The sequence below is a fragment of the Gossypium hirsutum genome, chromosome A07, assembly GCF_007990345.1.
Source record: "Gossypium hirsutum isolate 1008001.06 chromosome A07, Gossypium_hirsutum_v2.1, whole genome shotgun sequence".
Lineage (NCBI taxonomy): Eukaryota > Viridiplantae > Streptophyta > Magnoliopsida > Malvales > Malvaceae > Gossypium > Gossypium hirsutum.
Window position 1 is genome coordinate 57,632,365 of NC_053430.1, and position 16,459 is coordinate 57,648,823.

Below are 16,459 nucleotides of genomic sequence, written 5' to 3' on the forward strand. Positions count from 1 at the left end.
ACCAAAACCTCAAGTAAAAACCATTAAGATGATGAAATTTTAATTTCTTACCTTACTTGAAGTTTTCTTTCACTATCTGCTTCAAATTCTAGATTTAAATGGAGAAGATGATTATGGAAGCAAGCTTAGAAATATATTTTCTACTTTATTTTAGTGAGAAAATCAAACTACGATGAAATTTGTGCTTTGATTGACAAGAGTCACATTTGCAAGAGATAAATTCTTTTCTCTTGCTTTGGTGGACAGCACAATGGAAGAAGGAGATGAGAAAAACCTCACATTTTTCTTCTTTTATTTTATTACAAAACAATAGTCAAAGTCAACTCAAAATTATGTGTCCTAAAAATTTTCTTTGCTTTAAACTCCCGAGTGCTATGATCAATACTCATATTTTCACCTAAGAGTTGCATAAAACTGTGATTCTACATTATTTCTATTCATTCCTAATAGGAGAATGATAAACCAGATTTTCATCTTGATTTTTAGTATTTTTAGTTGGATTCTTTCAGGGGAAAATATGATTAGTTATTCTCCTACCGAAAAATGATAAGAATGGTATGGAATTACAATTTCATACAAACCATTCTCTTTTCACATATTTATAAATTTAAAATTTTGATTATAGTTCTTGTGAAAAGTCCAAAATAACACTTAAAAATTCCCATGTTAAATTTACCATAAAAATCTATTTACAAGAATATTGTACTTTAATCTTACTTTTTACTTTTATTCAACTTAATTCAGACCTTTAAGTTTCAATTTTCATGTACCAATATACTTTCCACGTCTCTTTTGGTAATATTTTTTTAAATCCACCTTTCCTAATGTAATAGTTCATTTACACTTTAATATCCATATTCTCTCTCCAATTAAGTTTCAAAGTCACATTTATCCTTACTAATTTCTTTTCCTCTTTGCCTTATTAATTCCTTAAAAAAAATTCAATTAGTAAGCTTGTTTTCAATTTCATCAAAATTTCACTATATATGTTCCCAATACCATTTACTAAACTAAAAATTTGAAGTGTTTGCACTATTATATTAAATGTGAGATAAGACTTCAAGATGAAGAGGAGGATAGATCATATGGAGACTAGTTTTGAGTATTACTGATGCAAAGGATCTCTTAGAGTTCTTTATCAATGTCAAGTCAGTTGATTGTGATTTATCATCGAAAAAATCTTATTGTGACAAAATTAAAATGTATTTATTATTGGTTGATAAAGTAATGAATTTGTTTTTACATCTCTCCTCCAATAAGCTATTCTTGAAGAAAATGGCAATAGTATTGTGGTTATTACCAATTTGATTGGAACAAAAACTATTCCAAAAGTAGTTAAAGAAGATAATATCATTCACTTTTTCACTTCCCTATAATAATTTACTCATGATTTATAATTTTTGTAATATTTATATATTAATTGTCACTGAAAGCATCTTTTATTTAAAAATTTTAACTATCATTGTTATTTTAAATCTAATTTCATCGATAATTTTGTTGTACATTTAAAATAAAAGTTAAGGAAAAGGTGTAACTAAATCAACCGGTTATAAGTTAATATTAAAATTTCTAACACAATAACAAAAATTTTAAATTTCTAATGGATACCAAAATCTCTAAGCAATACCAATATCTCTAGTAGCGATGCCCATATTTATAACAAATACTGAATTTCTAATGCATTACCGATATTTCTAACAAGACACCAAAACCGATATTTCTAATTTAGTATTTTCTATACTAAAATTTCAAACGAGACATTCTTAATAATTTTGGTATTGATTAAAAAAATTTGGTATCGCATCAACTAAGAACATCCCTAAGCTATTTTAGTATGACCTTAGTAATCTTGGTACAGGCTATTGGGTCGCACAGGCAAGGAAATTTTGATGATAAATTTGAAGGGAAACATGCACGAACAAAAATAGTACATATTGACCCTAACAATAGCATCGCCTTAAATATTTTGGTATTTAATTAGAAATTTTGTATTTTGGTATACAAAATTAAATATAATTTGTTATATATTACTCTATATATATATTGGTATACCATAATATATTGTACTATTGTCTTATATATTTGGGTATATTTAAATAATATTTAAATACGGATTAAATATATTTTATTTTGTTTATTATAAATAATTGTTACATCAAATAAAAAATAAATTTGTTAGTATGCATTAAATCTGGTTCATATATTTTATATAAAAAATTTGATATTATACTAAATTATTTGAAGAAATAACAAAATTTTTATCTGATATTCAAAACTTTTAATGCGGTACCAAGATTCCTAATCAAGTACCAAAATTTTTAATAAAATCTCTTTAAATAATTCGGTGTTAGGTTAAAAATTTTGGTATTTGATTATAAATTTTAATATACCAAAATACCAAAAAATTTATAACAAGATGATGTTAGGGATATCGTATTAGATATTTTGATTAAAACTATTGGCTTCACATTAAAATTAAAAATATTAGCATCTTATCTTATTATATTTTTGCAATAATTTATCTAAAAATATATTTACTTTTGCTTTTATCAAAATAAAGTCTCGCTTTTAGGGATGTCAATTGGGCGACACAGGTGTGGGGGCATCCTCACCAAGAATTTTCATCCCCATCCCTGCTCAGCGACCCACTACGGGTAAAAAACTCAAAACCATCCTCGCTCACCACCCACGTGGGTCCTCAAATTCACCTAATCACTGCTATACCCGCCTCGTGACCCACTTCATATAATATATTTATAAGTATCAATTAAATAAATATAAATCAAAATTTTTATAAAAAATGTATGAAATACTTATCCTTTGAACTCTTACTACATATGTGATATTATTTCAACTGTCACTATTTAAAAAAAAAGTCATCATGACCCTTTAATTGATAAACAAAAAATAACTTCAATATTAATTTAAAAAATTTTAAAAATAAAGTCCTTTTATAATATTTAAATACAAATAATGTCTCAAATATATCACAAATATTTTTAAATATAACACAAGTACAAAAATTAAATACTAATAAATTAATAAAATACTAATAAAATAATTATTAAATTAAATTTTTATAAATATTTTTTTTGAATATACTTATTATATTATTCGAGGTAAGTGAAGATGAGACAAACGGGAATGAGGTGAGTATAATATCAAAACCACGACTCTCGATGAGTCTAATATTTATCTTTATCTCTATTTCAGTACCCGCAAAACCTGTACCAGCCTAGCCTAATTGGGTGTGAAGTGGGATGGGATCGTGAAACCGCACCGACATCCCTACTTTCTTTATATGAAAGCTTACGGTAACGTGAATTGAAAAGATTAGGCTAAAATTTCTTCAAATAGGACATCGAAATGAGCTTGGCCCCTTTGTTCCCCAATTCGAGTACTGAAGCTACGACGGCGTTTTGTAAGCCCCTAAACCAGTCCATGAAGACAAAAACGGGTCAACTTGAAGCCCGACTTCTTGTGGGAATCACACGCCTGTGGATGACACACATTCAACCCGACAGTTCCAATCGAATCTCTCGCCAATCGCCACTCCCTTCTCTCACTTCACAGCTCCAAGAAAGGAAAGGCTAAGGCTATCTTCGGGCTGCCAGAAAACTGGGTTTAGGCTTATTAGCTTCAAGAACCCTAAAATCGTCAAGAATCCTCCATTCCCAATACTCTAGATTCCGACCCATCGTCGCCAAATCCGAGCTCCAATCCCCCGACGCCTCATCGGCAGCAGCAGCAGCACCGCAGCCAGAAACCACTCCTTCTCCACCCAAGAAACCCGTTGGCGGTGCACGGATCCACGTCACGAACCCGGATGATGCCATCGAGGTGTCCGTCGATGGCTTCCCGGTGAAAATCCCCAAGGGCATGACCGTTCTTCAGGCCTGCGAAATTGCTGGTGTTGACATTCCGAGGTTTTGTTATCATAGTCGACTTTCAATCGCTGGGAACTGCCGTATGTGCCTCGTCGAGGTTGAAAAATCCCCCAAGCCCGTCGCCTCTTGTGCCATGCCTGCTCTCCCTGGTTAGCGTTTCAATTTAACAATTATTATATTTTGTATTTTGTTTTCTCAATTTTACTAGTGTGTTTGAATTTAATTAGATGAACGGATTTGAATTTCTTTGCAGATTTTTGACGTGTTTCAGGATACTAGTAATTTGGATTTAGGGTTCTCAAATTATTCTATACTATTTTATTCTCTTTAATCTCTGTTATTGAATGTCTTGCTACTAGTTCCATATAGTCTTCATAAAGATACAGAATTATGATCGATTTGATCTTTATAAATTCAGTCATAAATGTTTGTTTTCATCTTCATTTTTGTTTTACATGTTTTAGTAACCATGCATGGAAATGTGTCTAGATTTGTACTTAAAATTTCTTAATATCTAAGTATTTATGTGATTGTAAACAATAATTCTTGTGATAATTTTCTTTCAAGCTTGTCATCCTGTTGCCTTCTTGGATTTTAAACAATTTAACCTTCGGGGGTTTTACTCCTTTTCTTTTTGGTTTGTGTTGTTTAATTATGCTTGGGACTATAACATAGGAATGAAGATTAAGACGGATACACCTTTGGCAAAGAAGGCACGTGAAGGAGTAATGGAATTTCTGCTGATGAACCATCCACTTGATTGTCCAATCTGTGATCAGGGTGGAGAATGTGATCTCCAGGATCAGTCTATGGCATTTGGATCTGATCGAGGTCGTTTTACTGAAATGAAGAGATCTGTTGTTGACAAAAATCTTGGTCCTTTAGTAAAGACTGTCATGACTCGGTGCATTCAGTGTACAAGGTAAAAAATTAACCCCAAATATTCCCTCCTCTTTTACTTTCTATTTTTAGATTTCAAGCTGGCTGAAATAGAAGATCTGAAATCCAAACTCCGACAGATGCCTGCATCAGCTTTAAGACTTTATTCAGAGTAACCATATGCATTGATCACCTTTAACTTTAGACATTTGTGGTCACTCATAGGAACCGAGCATGTGTATTGTGTTGATTACCAATTCTGAAGAAAAGATGCTTGATTGTCACAAATACTGCTGATATTGCAAATTAATATGCTGAGCACCTTTTGAATCACTTGTCCTACATTTACAATTGTTTATGTTAGATTGTGATCAAGTTGGCCTATACAATTTGCAGTGCAAAATTTTGTTTACCTCATTACCTTAGACTGATGCATCTTCTACATTTACACAACTAGTCAACTTTCTAAAGCTTTCATCACAAAAGTTCCCTTGATAGGGATGTCACCTGTAAATGCTTGATGTTGTTGCTTTTGGGGGAAAAAAACACCCAATTAAGCCTAAATGAAGTTTTGTTTGGGCTTTATGATTCGTAAATAGATTTACCAAGTTTATGTAAAATCTCCTGCCTAGTTAGTGTTTTTTTTTTTTACTTCTTGTATCAAGCCAATTTTTCCATCTTTTACAAGAAGTTTTTGGGCCAAATCCTTGTGACCTTTTGAGGGTTTGATTATTTGAGATATATCTATTGCCAGCTTTCACATTGTTATGCAATCCAAAGGTCTGAGTTTGAGGCTAATAATTTTTTGTGGTCTCTTCAGGTGTGTCAGATTTGCAACAGAAGTTGCTGGTGTTCAGGATCTCGGCATGTTAGGTCGTGGTAGTGGAGAAGAAATCGGTACTTATGTTGAAAAGCTTATGACAAGTGAACTTTCTGGAAATGTTATTGATATTTGCCCTGTTGGAGCACTTACCTCTAAACCCTTTGCCTTCAAGGCCCGAAACTGGGAGTTGAAAGGAACCGAGACCATTGATGTAACTGATGCGGTTGGATCCAATATTCGGATTGACAGCAGAGGTCCGGAGGTTATGCGTATCCTTCCACGTTTAAATGAGGTAAAGTGTAAACTTCCATAAGATGCTTTTAGTGCACCCTTTTCTAGAAATATTTTTTCTGACGCCCATCAAGCAATGAACGGTCTTTGTTTTTTATTGGGCTTGATGCCATGAATTATCTTTTTGACTGCTTTTGTGTCAGTCTTAAATTCTTTTGATCTTGTTATCATCTCAGTTACTCGAAGGCCTGTGTTATTAATGTTATGAGATAAGCAACCTCGTTATTTGTTCTTGCACAGATGTGACAAATAGCTTAAGATGGGTTATGTTAGTGCCAAATTGTTATTGTGATTATTGTGGCTTTTATTGGATTACATTTATGTTATCATTTCGCAATAATTTTTTAGCAAGATAAATTGTTGATAGGTAAAACTGGTGTATGTGGGATAGAGTTACTATAGTCCTGCTGATGTCTTAGAAAGGCTTGTTCTTGTGGTAGCATTCTCTTGTTGCAAATTTGTGTGCCTTAGTGGCTAGTTCCTGATCATTATGGTAATGGCAAATTTTGCTAGTCAAAATGGTCATGACTGGCATTTTATTTCACATGATTCTGTGACTTGAACTGTTGAACAAATTGCCAGTTTTTAAAATTAAGGTCCTGTCTGTTTGGGCAGTGCAGGTTTTTTTTTTTTTTTTTTTTTGGGGGGGGGGGTTGGCACCCCCTCTTCCCTTAAAGAATCCAAATAGGGTTCATAGGTTTCATCTAGGAAATAATGATAAGTATCTCTTCCCTGCTTCACTGACCTTTGCAGGATATAAATGAAGAATGGGTATCAGATAAGACTCGTTTCTGTTATGATGGTTTGAAGAGGCAAAGGCTAAATGACCCTATGATTCGTGGTGCTCATGGGCGCTTTAAGGCTGTGAGCTGGCGCGATGCTTTGGCTGTTGTTGCCGAGGTTGCCCTTCACGTTAAACCCGAGGAAATTGTTGGGATCACTGGTCAACTTTCTGATGCTGAATCCATGATGGCACTAAAAGATTTGTTAAATCGCATGGGATCAAACAATGTGTGGTGTGAAGGAACTGGCACAAACCCTAGTGCTGATCTAAGATACAGATATCTTATGAACAGCAGTATTGCTGGTCTTGAGAAGGCAGATGTGTTCCTTCTGGTCGGAACCCAGGTAATACTCTAGCAACTCAAATTCTTATATTCTATGCTTGTCGCATGTACTCTCAGTGAATTTTCACAATGTGTTTCATCTATGTACATTGCGCATAGTTAGCAATTACCTATCTGAATCCCTTTCATGATAGGTGTTATGTTTTCTTTAAAACTGAACAAATATATTTGGATGCATATTGTCTTTTCATTAAAAAAAGAGGACTTTGATTGACAAAAGCTAAAATATGAAATGTTTCCTAGTAAAAATGTTGAGAATAAAAAACCCAAGTAGCACAAAGATTGTAACAATACTATAATATACTACCAATAGAGCTGAACATTCTAAGCTGAAAAAATACAAAGCCCAAGAAGAAAAAAGAAAGATGCTATTACGTGGACAGTAAAATGTGTCTGAATAGTATCATTTGATTGGATTTTAGACTATAATAATCATATAATTCTATGTAACTTTCAGCCAAGGTATGAAGCTGCTATGATAAATGCCAGAATCCGTAAGACTGTTAGGGCATCAAATGCTAAGGTAGGCTACATTGGTCCTCCTGCAGACTTCAACTATGACTACCAGCATCTTGGCGTTGGGCCAAAAACACTTATTGAGATTGCTGAAGGACGCCATTCTTTCTGCTCAGCCATCTTAAATGCCAAAAACCCAGCCATCATTGTTGGCTCTGGACTGTTCGAGAGGGAGGACAAAGATGCAATATTTTATGCTGCTGAAACCATTGCAAAGAATGGGAATGTCATTAGACCTGACTGGAATGGATTCAATGTTTTACTTCTCAGTGCTGCCCAGGCTGCAGCCCTTGACCTTGGCCTTGTGCCAGAATCTAGCAACAGCATTGAGTCAGCGAAGTTCTTGTATCTAATGGGTGCTGATGATGTGAATTTGGACAAAGTTCCAGCAGATGCTTTTGTGGTGTATCAGGGGCACCATGGGGACCGAAGCGTCTATCGTGCCAATGTAATTCTACCTTCAGCAGCATACAGCGAGAAGGAGGGTACATATGAAAATACAGAAGGCCGCACTCTACAAACATTGCCCGCCGTACCTACAGTTGGTGATGCTAGGGATGATTGGAAGATCATTCGAGCACTCTCCGAGGTTTCTAGAATTTGTTTACCTTATGATACACTAGGATCCTTACGTTCTAGGATGAGGACCGTAGCACCAAACCTACTGCACTTGGATGAGATAGAGCCAGCTACATTTGGACCTTCGATGAGTATAGACTGTACCCAAGAGATAAACTTGACACCATTCAAAGCAGCTGTCGAGAATTTTTACATGACTAATTCTGTTACCAGGGCATCAAAAATAATGGCACAATGCAGCGCAATGCTATTAAAGGAGTGAGTGGTGGGTTTCTAATCTTGATGAATTTTCGAGATTCATCTTTTTTCTTTTTTGGTTCCATTGTGTCATACCTATATAAGCCTGCACTGTCGAGCTTTTCTGAGCAGTAGCTTATATGCCAATAAAGGAATTTGAGGTCCTTTGGTTTCAATTAATGTAATATGATTTGCAATGTAAAAGCATTTTTCCTGGTAAAACACTGGCTATAAGACTCAAGGGTTAGACTTTGAGATTGAGCAGAGATTTTGCTTGTGCTTTAACATGATCTTGTAACTATTTAGAGTTAAGTTTCTAATGGTAGGTGCTTTAAGTGTCGGTCAATGTAATACGAGGTCATTCGGTGATTCCATGGTTTACAAGGAAAAAAAGGACCGGGGTAGACCTGCAAAATCAGTTTTTTCTCAATCTTATCTATAATAATTTTATATAAGATATACTTTTTTGGTATATTAGTGATGAAAATTTTTGTCGTAAATTGTATTTTTAAAAAACAAACTATTTAAATGGTTATTGAATTAAAAGAAAATTTAATTTAATCATTAACGTCACAAATATTAATCATTTTAGTTACTCATCGTTAAATCAATAATGGCATTAGGATTTGTATAATTTCCTCTTGGTTTCTCTCATTTTATTGGAATAATATGGATTATGCATGGAAATCCCAAATTAACATGATGGTTAATGATTTGGGGTGAGTACGAGACAATAATTATTTCAAAAAGAGACATTGAATTATCGTAATCTTAAATTTGTAGGCGACATATCGATTTGGATTCTTGATGACTTGTCATGTCGAAATTTTAAATTTTTTTATATTTAAAAAATTATTTTTTATTTTTTGAATTTTAAAGAACTTTTTTTATAATTTTTATTTTTAAAAAAGATGATTTTTTATTTTTTAAACATAATTATTAATTTTTTTGTTTTTATTTAAATATGAAAAATTAATTTTATAATGTATTAAAATTAATACTTTTAAAGGGTAAAGAGGAAGTTGACAAAAATTGTACAGGTTATATCTATTTTAGAAGGAAAAAAATTAAATGAGCATAAACTCGCACATGGTGCAAATAGTAATTTAAAACTTAAATTCCATTATGCATAAATTTTAATCCAAATAATAATAACTTCCCATTGCGACCGCAACTTTATATATCTGAAAGTATTCACCGGAAGCACATATAATAATATCTATTTTAGACGAAAAAAATTAAATGAACTTAATGCTTGAATTTCATCCGGTATGGCTGCACTTTCATTTCCTAGCCTTTAATCTCTATCCGTTTCAGGTCTCACTACTTGCTGTTTAGCCTTTACGTTTTTTTTTTAAAACATTTATGTCATTTTAAGCTACTTGATACATTGTTTTATTATTTGGATTTATATTTGATGTGTGTATAATTATAAGCTTAAATATGGTAAAGATTTTTATACTCTTTTTTTTTATTTTAATTTTTATTATTATACTTTTAATTTCGAAACATTGGGTTTTGATTTTTTATTATTTAAAATAATGATGTAAAAAATAAAATAATATTTTTAGCTCTCAACATTTATAAGTTTTGTCAATTTGGTCTTCACCCTATAGAAATAAATAATAAATTTTAAAAATTAATTTTTCATATTAAAAAAATAAAATTTTAAAAAATAAAAAATTATTTTTAAAATAGAAATTATAAAAAATTAAACTCTTAAATATTAAAAAATATATAAAAAAATTAAAAAATATAAAAAGTTCCAAAAATTCGACATGATAAAACTATTGTGAACCCAAATCGACATGTTGAGGCTGATTTGAGATTTTGTGGATTTTATGTCTCTGAAAAATGTAAATTTCAAGTTTCACCCATTGAAGAATATCAGAAACTTATATACCAACCCCAAGTTTGAAATTACCAGTGCGAATAATTTAGCAGTATGCTTTTTGTTTTAAATGAAAACAGGCTATGGAAAGTTTACCCTGAGAGTATTATCCCAATGCCTGGAAACAGAATTCCAGCCTCTCGGTGTTTATGTTGCCCATTGACAGAGTCATTGGTTCACCCAGGTAAAAGAAATTCACAAAAAACAAAAGAATCTTGATCCAATGGATCGTATCCCATTTTCATGGACTAGATGAAAGCTCGAATTACAGTAAAAGCACTGCAATCAAGTTGTCATATACTCTTATATAATTAATACTATATAATACAAATGAGAAGTGTAGGTACGACAATGAAAAACAAAAGTATATAACGATGGAAAAATGTAGGGGGCAACGGCATCACACAGAGGGTTGATTGGAGAACAACAACAAAGCGGCAGAGTGGGAGGGGAGGTCAGGGCCGTGATGATGATGGACCCAGACGCGTTGGCTCAAACCTACCGACACAGGAGATTGACCTCCGTCCCTCCATCACCACATTCTATTAACCATTCAATATTCCCCGTCTTTCTTTCCCCATTTGCTCAACTTGCTCCCTTGAGCTTGTTGGCCGGACAAGGCCACCGGAAGCCCATGGACGGCGGTGACTTATGGTAGTGGTGGCTAGGATAAATGGAGAAGAAGAAACAGCGAAGGAGAGGAAAATGTGGGAAGAAAAAGAACATGGAAAGAAATGGGAAAATGGGAAAGAACAAAAAAGGGAAATTACACGTCTAAAATGTGGGTTTTTAAATTAATTATGAAAACCCACATCACCAATGCCATTACTCAACAGGTGATTAAAATGATCAATTTTTGTAACGTTAATGATTTAATTGATTATTTTTTTAAATTTAATAACCATGATAGAACAATCTCATAATTAAATGACTATTTAAATAATTTACCCTTAAAAATTTGGTAATAAAAAAATGCGTTAAAATCTCAATTGCACTAAAAAATTTTCACCTCTTTTATATCAATTAATTACCCTTAAATTAAATACAATTTTTATTAATTACAAATAATTTTATAATTTATATTACGTTAAATACAAGTTTCAAATATTTTAAAGGCTTAATGATAAATTTGGCCATTATCATTTACATGTTTTGTTAAAATGGCATTAATTGTATTTTTGAGTCTTTTTTTTACCATCAACCTTTAATTTTTTTAAATTACTTTTTTTAATAGATTTGATAAAAGTACCGTTAAAAAAGTTAACGGGATGATGTAAAATATTTTTAATGAGATGTAATCTATTACTTAGGTAACCCAATAAGATAATTACAAGTGAAAAAAATAAAGCATACATGAAATTAAAAAATAACTCTTAATTTAAAGAAAATACACGTGATTATCTTTAAAAAATGGTTTCAAAATAAATGCATACATTTGTTTACTTAGAGGTTTCAAAAAGATGATTAATAAATCAAACCCAAAATAGTGAAGGTGTGCAATTCATTTTGAAACCCTTTTTCAGATAATTACGTTTAATTTCTTTAAATTAAGAGTTATTTTTTAAAACTTTATCAATTATTTATTTATTTTATTATTTTCCACATGTAATTGTTTTATTGGGTTATCTAAGTAATAAATTATATGTCATTAAAAATATTCCACATATGAATTCCCACATCATCCCATTGACTTTTTTAACAATACTTTAATCAAATCTGTTAAAAAAAGCAATTTGAAAAAAAAAATAAAAGTTGATGACAAAAAAGACTCAAAAATATAATTAAGGCTATTTTAACAAAACATGTAAACGTTAGTGACCAAATTTGTCATTAAACCTATTTTAAAACAAAAAAAAAAGTCAAACCATCTCATTCAACCAACTTCTATTTGGTTTTCTAACATATTTCAAACCTCATATTGAATTGATAGAAGAGCAAGGTTTTTAGAATAAAATCAGTGGTTAGATTGAACGATTTAACCTATCTGACTAATTTAATTAAATAAATTATTAAAAATTAAAAAAAATAATTAGTCCAACTCTTTTATTTCAAACAGGTATCCTAGTCGATTCTCGATCCAATCGGTTGGCCCGATTTGATTTTGAAAATAGTGCAGAAGAGAAGCCTTGCGAGTGTGCCTTTAGAGAATCTATGCAACACCCCTAAATTTGTTATGTTATAAAAGTAATATAAAGAGAGGATCATGCATAATGGATTCCTAAGTAAAGTAAAATAAGGAATATAAATGATAAAAAAGAAGGTTGATGGATGAAAAAAAAGAAGAAGTCGAATTAAGAAGTATGTCGTGATATATTAATTTAAGGTAGAGACTATATTGTAAAGATGTGAAAATTTTTGTGGTTCAAGTGTAAATATTCAAAATTTAGGGAAAAGTATAAATATGAAAAGTTGAAGGACCAAAAGTGAAAATAACCTAAAAGTCCTGGTGACACAAAATTGCTAAATAAGGGCCACACTGAATAAGTGAAGAAATATAAGGGATTAAATCATAATTTTACCAAAAGTGAATAATAATTTAGGGATGAAAATGTAAAGAATTATGAAGGGCAAAATGGTCATTTCTCAATTTGGATAAATATTAAATGTAATAATCAAGGATGAAAGGTGTTGAAAATTTATTGATTGGATTATTTTAATATTGTTTTGATATTATATTATTATATTAATTAAATAATTAGATATTTGATGAGAAAAATGTAGAATTTTCCATCATTTATCTTCCATTCTCAAGCCACTTTCATCCCTGTATGAGGGAAACTTTCACCATCGATTTTCATTGTTAATTCATTTTCTCGAGATTAATGGTTGATCTAGAAGTTGCCAAAAACGGCCTACCCAACAGTATGAGGATCTCTTGATCTTTCTCGAAGTCAAGGACTACAAAATCAACTGGGATGATAAAATTCCTCACTTTAACCAATACGTTTTCAAGTAAACCTTTTGGGCATACTAATGAGCTATTAGCTAATTGTAATGTTATTGAAGTATTATTTAACTCCCTTAATCTGATTTTTTTTTATAAATTGATAGAGGCATTAAATTAATATTAGCTCCTAAATCGCAAAGGGACTTACTAAAATAAATGTCCCCTATAACTATGGGAGTTGTAAAACTACCCAGATATTTCAATTTAAGGGTTGTCTTTTTAGCAATAATAGCACTACAAGAGGCATCAATGTCAAATTGTTCTCCCTTTTTAATCTTTTTATGCCTAGACATAATTTCTTTTAAGTACTTGCCACATTTCGGTATTTTACCGATGAATTTCAATAGGATAAATTAACATTAAGGGATTAAATAAGTTCAGAAAACTTACAAAATCCTCTTCATCTCTTTTTCGTTTATCCTTGATCCTCAATGGGAATGGTATTTTTGTGATTACAGAGTTTGTGATTACTGGCTCTGCCATCGGCTTAGTCACTTCTTCGATCAACTTATCATCTTTCTTTTCGCCCATGGTTTGGAACGACAGAAATGTGCAAGTGAACATAAGCGCAACATGTAACGCCCCCACGCCCGAAACTGTCACCGGAGTCGAGCTTGAGGAGTTACCGAACATAATTTATCAAATTAAGAACTTCAAATCTTTTGTTTCTACATTCACAGCTTTCTAGCTACTAGCGTCACAGTTACAAGAAAAATCATATCATGAGTTACGAAACTCAAAATCAAGATCCGTAAATTTTCCCTAAATCTAGACTCATATATCTATTTAATAATTTTTTTCTAGAATTTTTGGTTAGGCCAATTAGTACATTTTATTAGTTAAAGTCTCCCCTGTTTCAGGGTTTGACTGCTCTGACATCTGTGTATTACGAACCAGATATCTCTCTATACAGAATTTAAATGACTATGAGGTTTGTTTCTATTAAAACTAAACTAAATAAGGAATCTATACATATAAATAATGACTTCTAATTATTTTTTTACAATTTATTATAAATTTTTAAAGTCAGAATAGAGGATCCAGAAATCACTCTGGCCCTATTTCACAAGGTTTCAAATATCTCATAAAGTATAATTTATATGCCTGTTTTTTTTATCCATATGAAAATAGACTCATTAAGCTTCAATTTCATAACTTGCTCAGCATTTAATTCCATTTATACTATTTTTAGTGATTTTTCAAATTCATGTCATTGCTGCAGCAATATTCTGTTTTAAGGCAAATTTCATCTTTTCATGAGTTGTTATGAACTAGATAACCTATTAAACTTCCAAGATATCAAACATGATCTAAATTTAACCATCACCATGACTTATCAATATCGAACATTTTCTCAACCAATCATGGCCATATCATAAAATTATTTACACAAAATAAATATATTGCTATACATGCCATACTTAAGTTTTACAAGCCATTTACCCAGATGAAAGTCCTTTGGATAGTGTGATCGAACCTTCGACCCGTCCTTATTCCCGAGCTGCCTTGTTCAAAACTACAGTAAATAAAGAGGAGGGAGTAAGCATAAATGCTTAGTAAGTTCATATGTAAATAACAAGTAACATAACAATACAAATATACCAAACAACTTTAGCTTGGTATCACCAATACATATATCATATTTCTAAACATCATTCATCATCTTACTACCTTATCGTTGTTGTATCTATTATCAACCCGAGGGTTAAGAACATACCTGTCCAAAGTGTCCATTTCACAACACTTACTAAAACGTCGCTTGCATCTTAAGTGTTCTTTCATTTCACTAGAAATTTCACCCGTTGAACACATCAGAATACAACTCGGATACACGGATAATTTGCACATAAGTGCCTCATATGTAATCAAGAAATCATGTAACCCGCCCCTAAGTGAACTCGGACTCAACTCAACGAGCTCGGGCGTTCGCATCCATAAGTGAACTCGGACTCAACTCAACGAGTTCGGATGCCTAGTTACATTTCACGAACTCAGACTCAACTCAACGAGTTCGGACATTCGCATCCATAAGTGAACTCGGACTCAACTCAACGAGTTCGGATGCTCAACCATCCTAGTGACATGTCACTTGTATCCTAATCTATTCCTAAGGTTCAAACAGGATTTTTCCCTCGATCTCACATTTGCAGTCTTCTATGGAATATCGGAACCGATACTCGGTAGCAATTCATATTTATCAAGTAGTAAACATAATTTACATATTACTCAACATTAACCACAAAGCATAATATTTCACGATTAAAAATCAGCGTATCATATAATTAACATTAATAACTTAAAAATAACATTTATGCTACATTATTTACACATGAACTTACCTCGTATGCAAAAATGGCTACTTTTACCATTTCGTCCACAACTTGGTATTTTTCCATTTTAGCCCGAATTTCAGTTTTCCTTGCTCTATCATTTAAAATATAGTCTAATTAGGACTCACATTATTCAAATTGACCCAAAATCATATTTTGGCAAAATTATAGTTTTGCCCCTAAACTTTTGCATATTTACACTTTTGCCCCAAATCTCGTAAATTAAACTTCAGCCTATTTTCTTATGTTTTATGACATGCTGATCATTTTTCCCTTCTATGGAAACATCAAATTCTCACTCTAACATGTACTTATGACCATTAGGTATTTTTACCGATTAAGCCCTTTTGCTAGTTTTTGCTTAAAACCGAGTAGCACAAGTTGTCTAACATAATTTAAAACCTCATATTCTATCATAAAACACCAAAATACACAAATTTTACCTATGGGTATTTTTCCAAATATGAACCCTAGGTTGAATTATTGCTAGCATAAGCTTAATCGAGCTACCGGGACTCCAAAAACGTAAAAATCATTAAAAACGAGGCTAGAACGGACTTACAATCGAGCTTGGAAGCTTGAAAAACCCTAGCCATGGTTTCTCCTTGCTATATTCGGCCATGGGGTTGAAGATGAGCAAAATTGGCTTTTAATTTTGTATTTTAATTCATTTTACCCCTAAATGACCAAAATGCCCTTACTACTAAACTTTCCAAAAATTCCATCCACGTCCAATTTTTGTCCATAGACTTAGAAATTGGTAAAATTTCTATTTAAGACCTCCTAATTAATATTTCAAAACAATTTCATACTAGAAACTTCTAGAATGCAAGTTTTGTAAATTATTCGATTTAGTCCCTAATTTCAATTTAAGCACTTTATGCATAAAATTTCTTCACGAAATTTTCACACAATCATGCAATCATATCATAGACCTCAAAATAATCATAAA

General features: G+C 32.0%; 1 protein-coding gene across 1 annotated transcript; it reads left to right on the plus strand.

The window, feature by feature from the left end:
• Nucleotides 1-3,594: 3,594 nt before the first annotated feature.
• Nucleotides 3,595-8,605, plus strand: LOC107946378 (NADH dehydrogenase [ubiquinone] iron-sulfur protein 1, mitochondrial; the record flags this gene model as incomplete). The annotated part of the gene is made up of 5 exons (XM_016880676.2): nt 3,595-4,036; nt 4,563-4,809; nt 5,587-5,881; nt 6,634-7,008; nt 7,465-8,605. Coding segments are annotated over 5 exons (2,259 nt in total), but the record flags the coding sequence as incomplete, so codon positions are not given.
• Between the last annotated feature and the right edge of the window lie 7,854 nt (nt 8,606-16,459).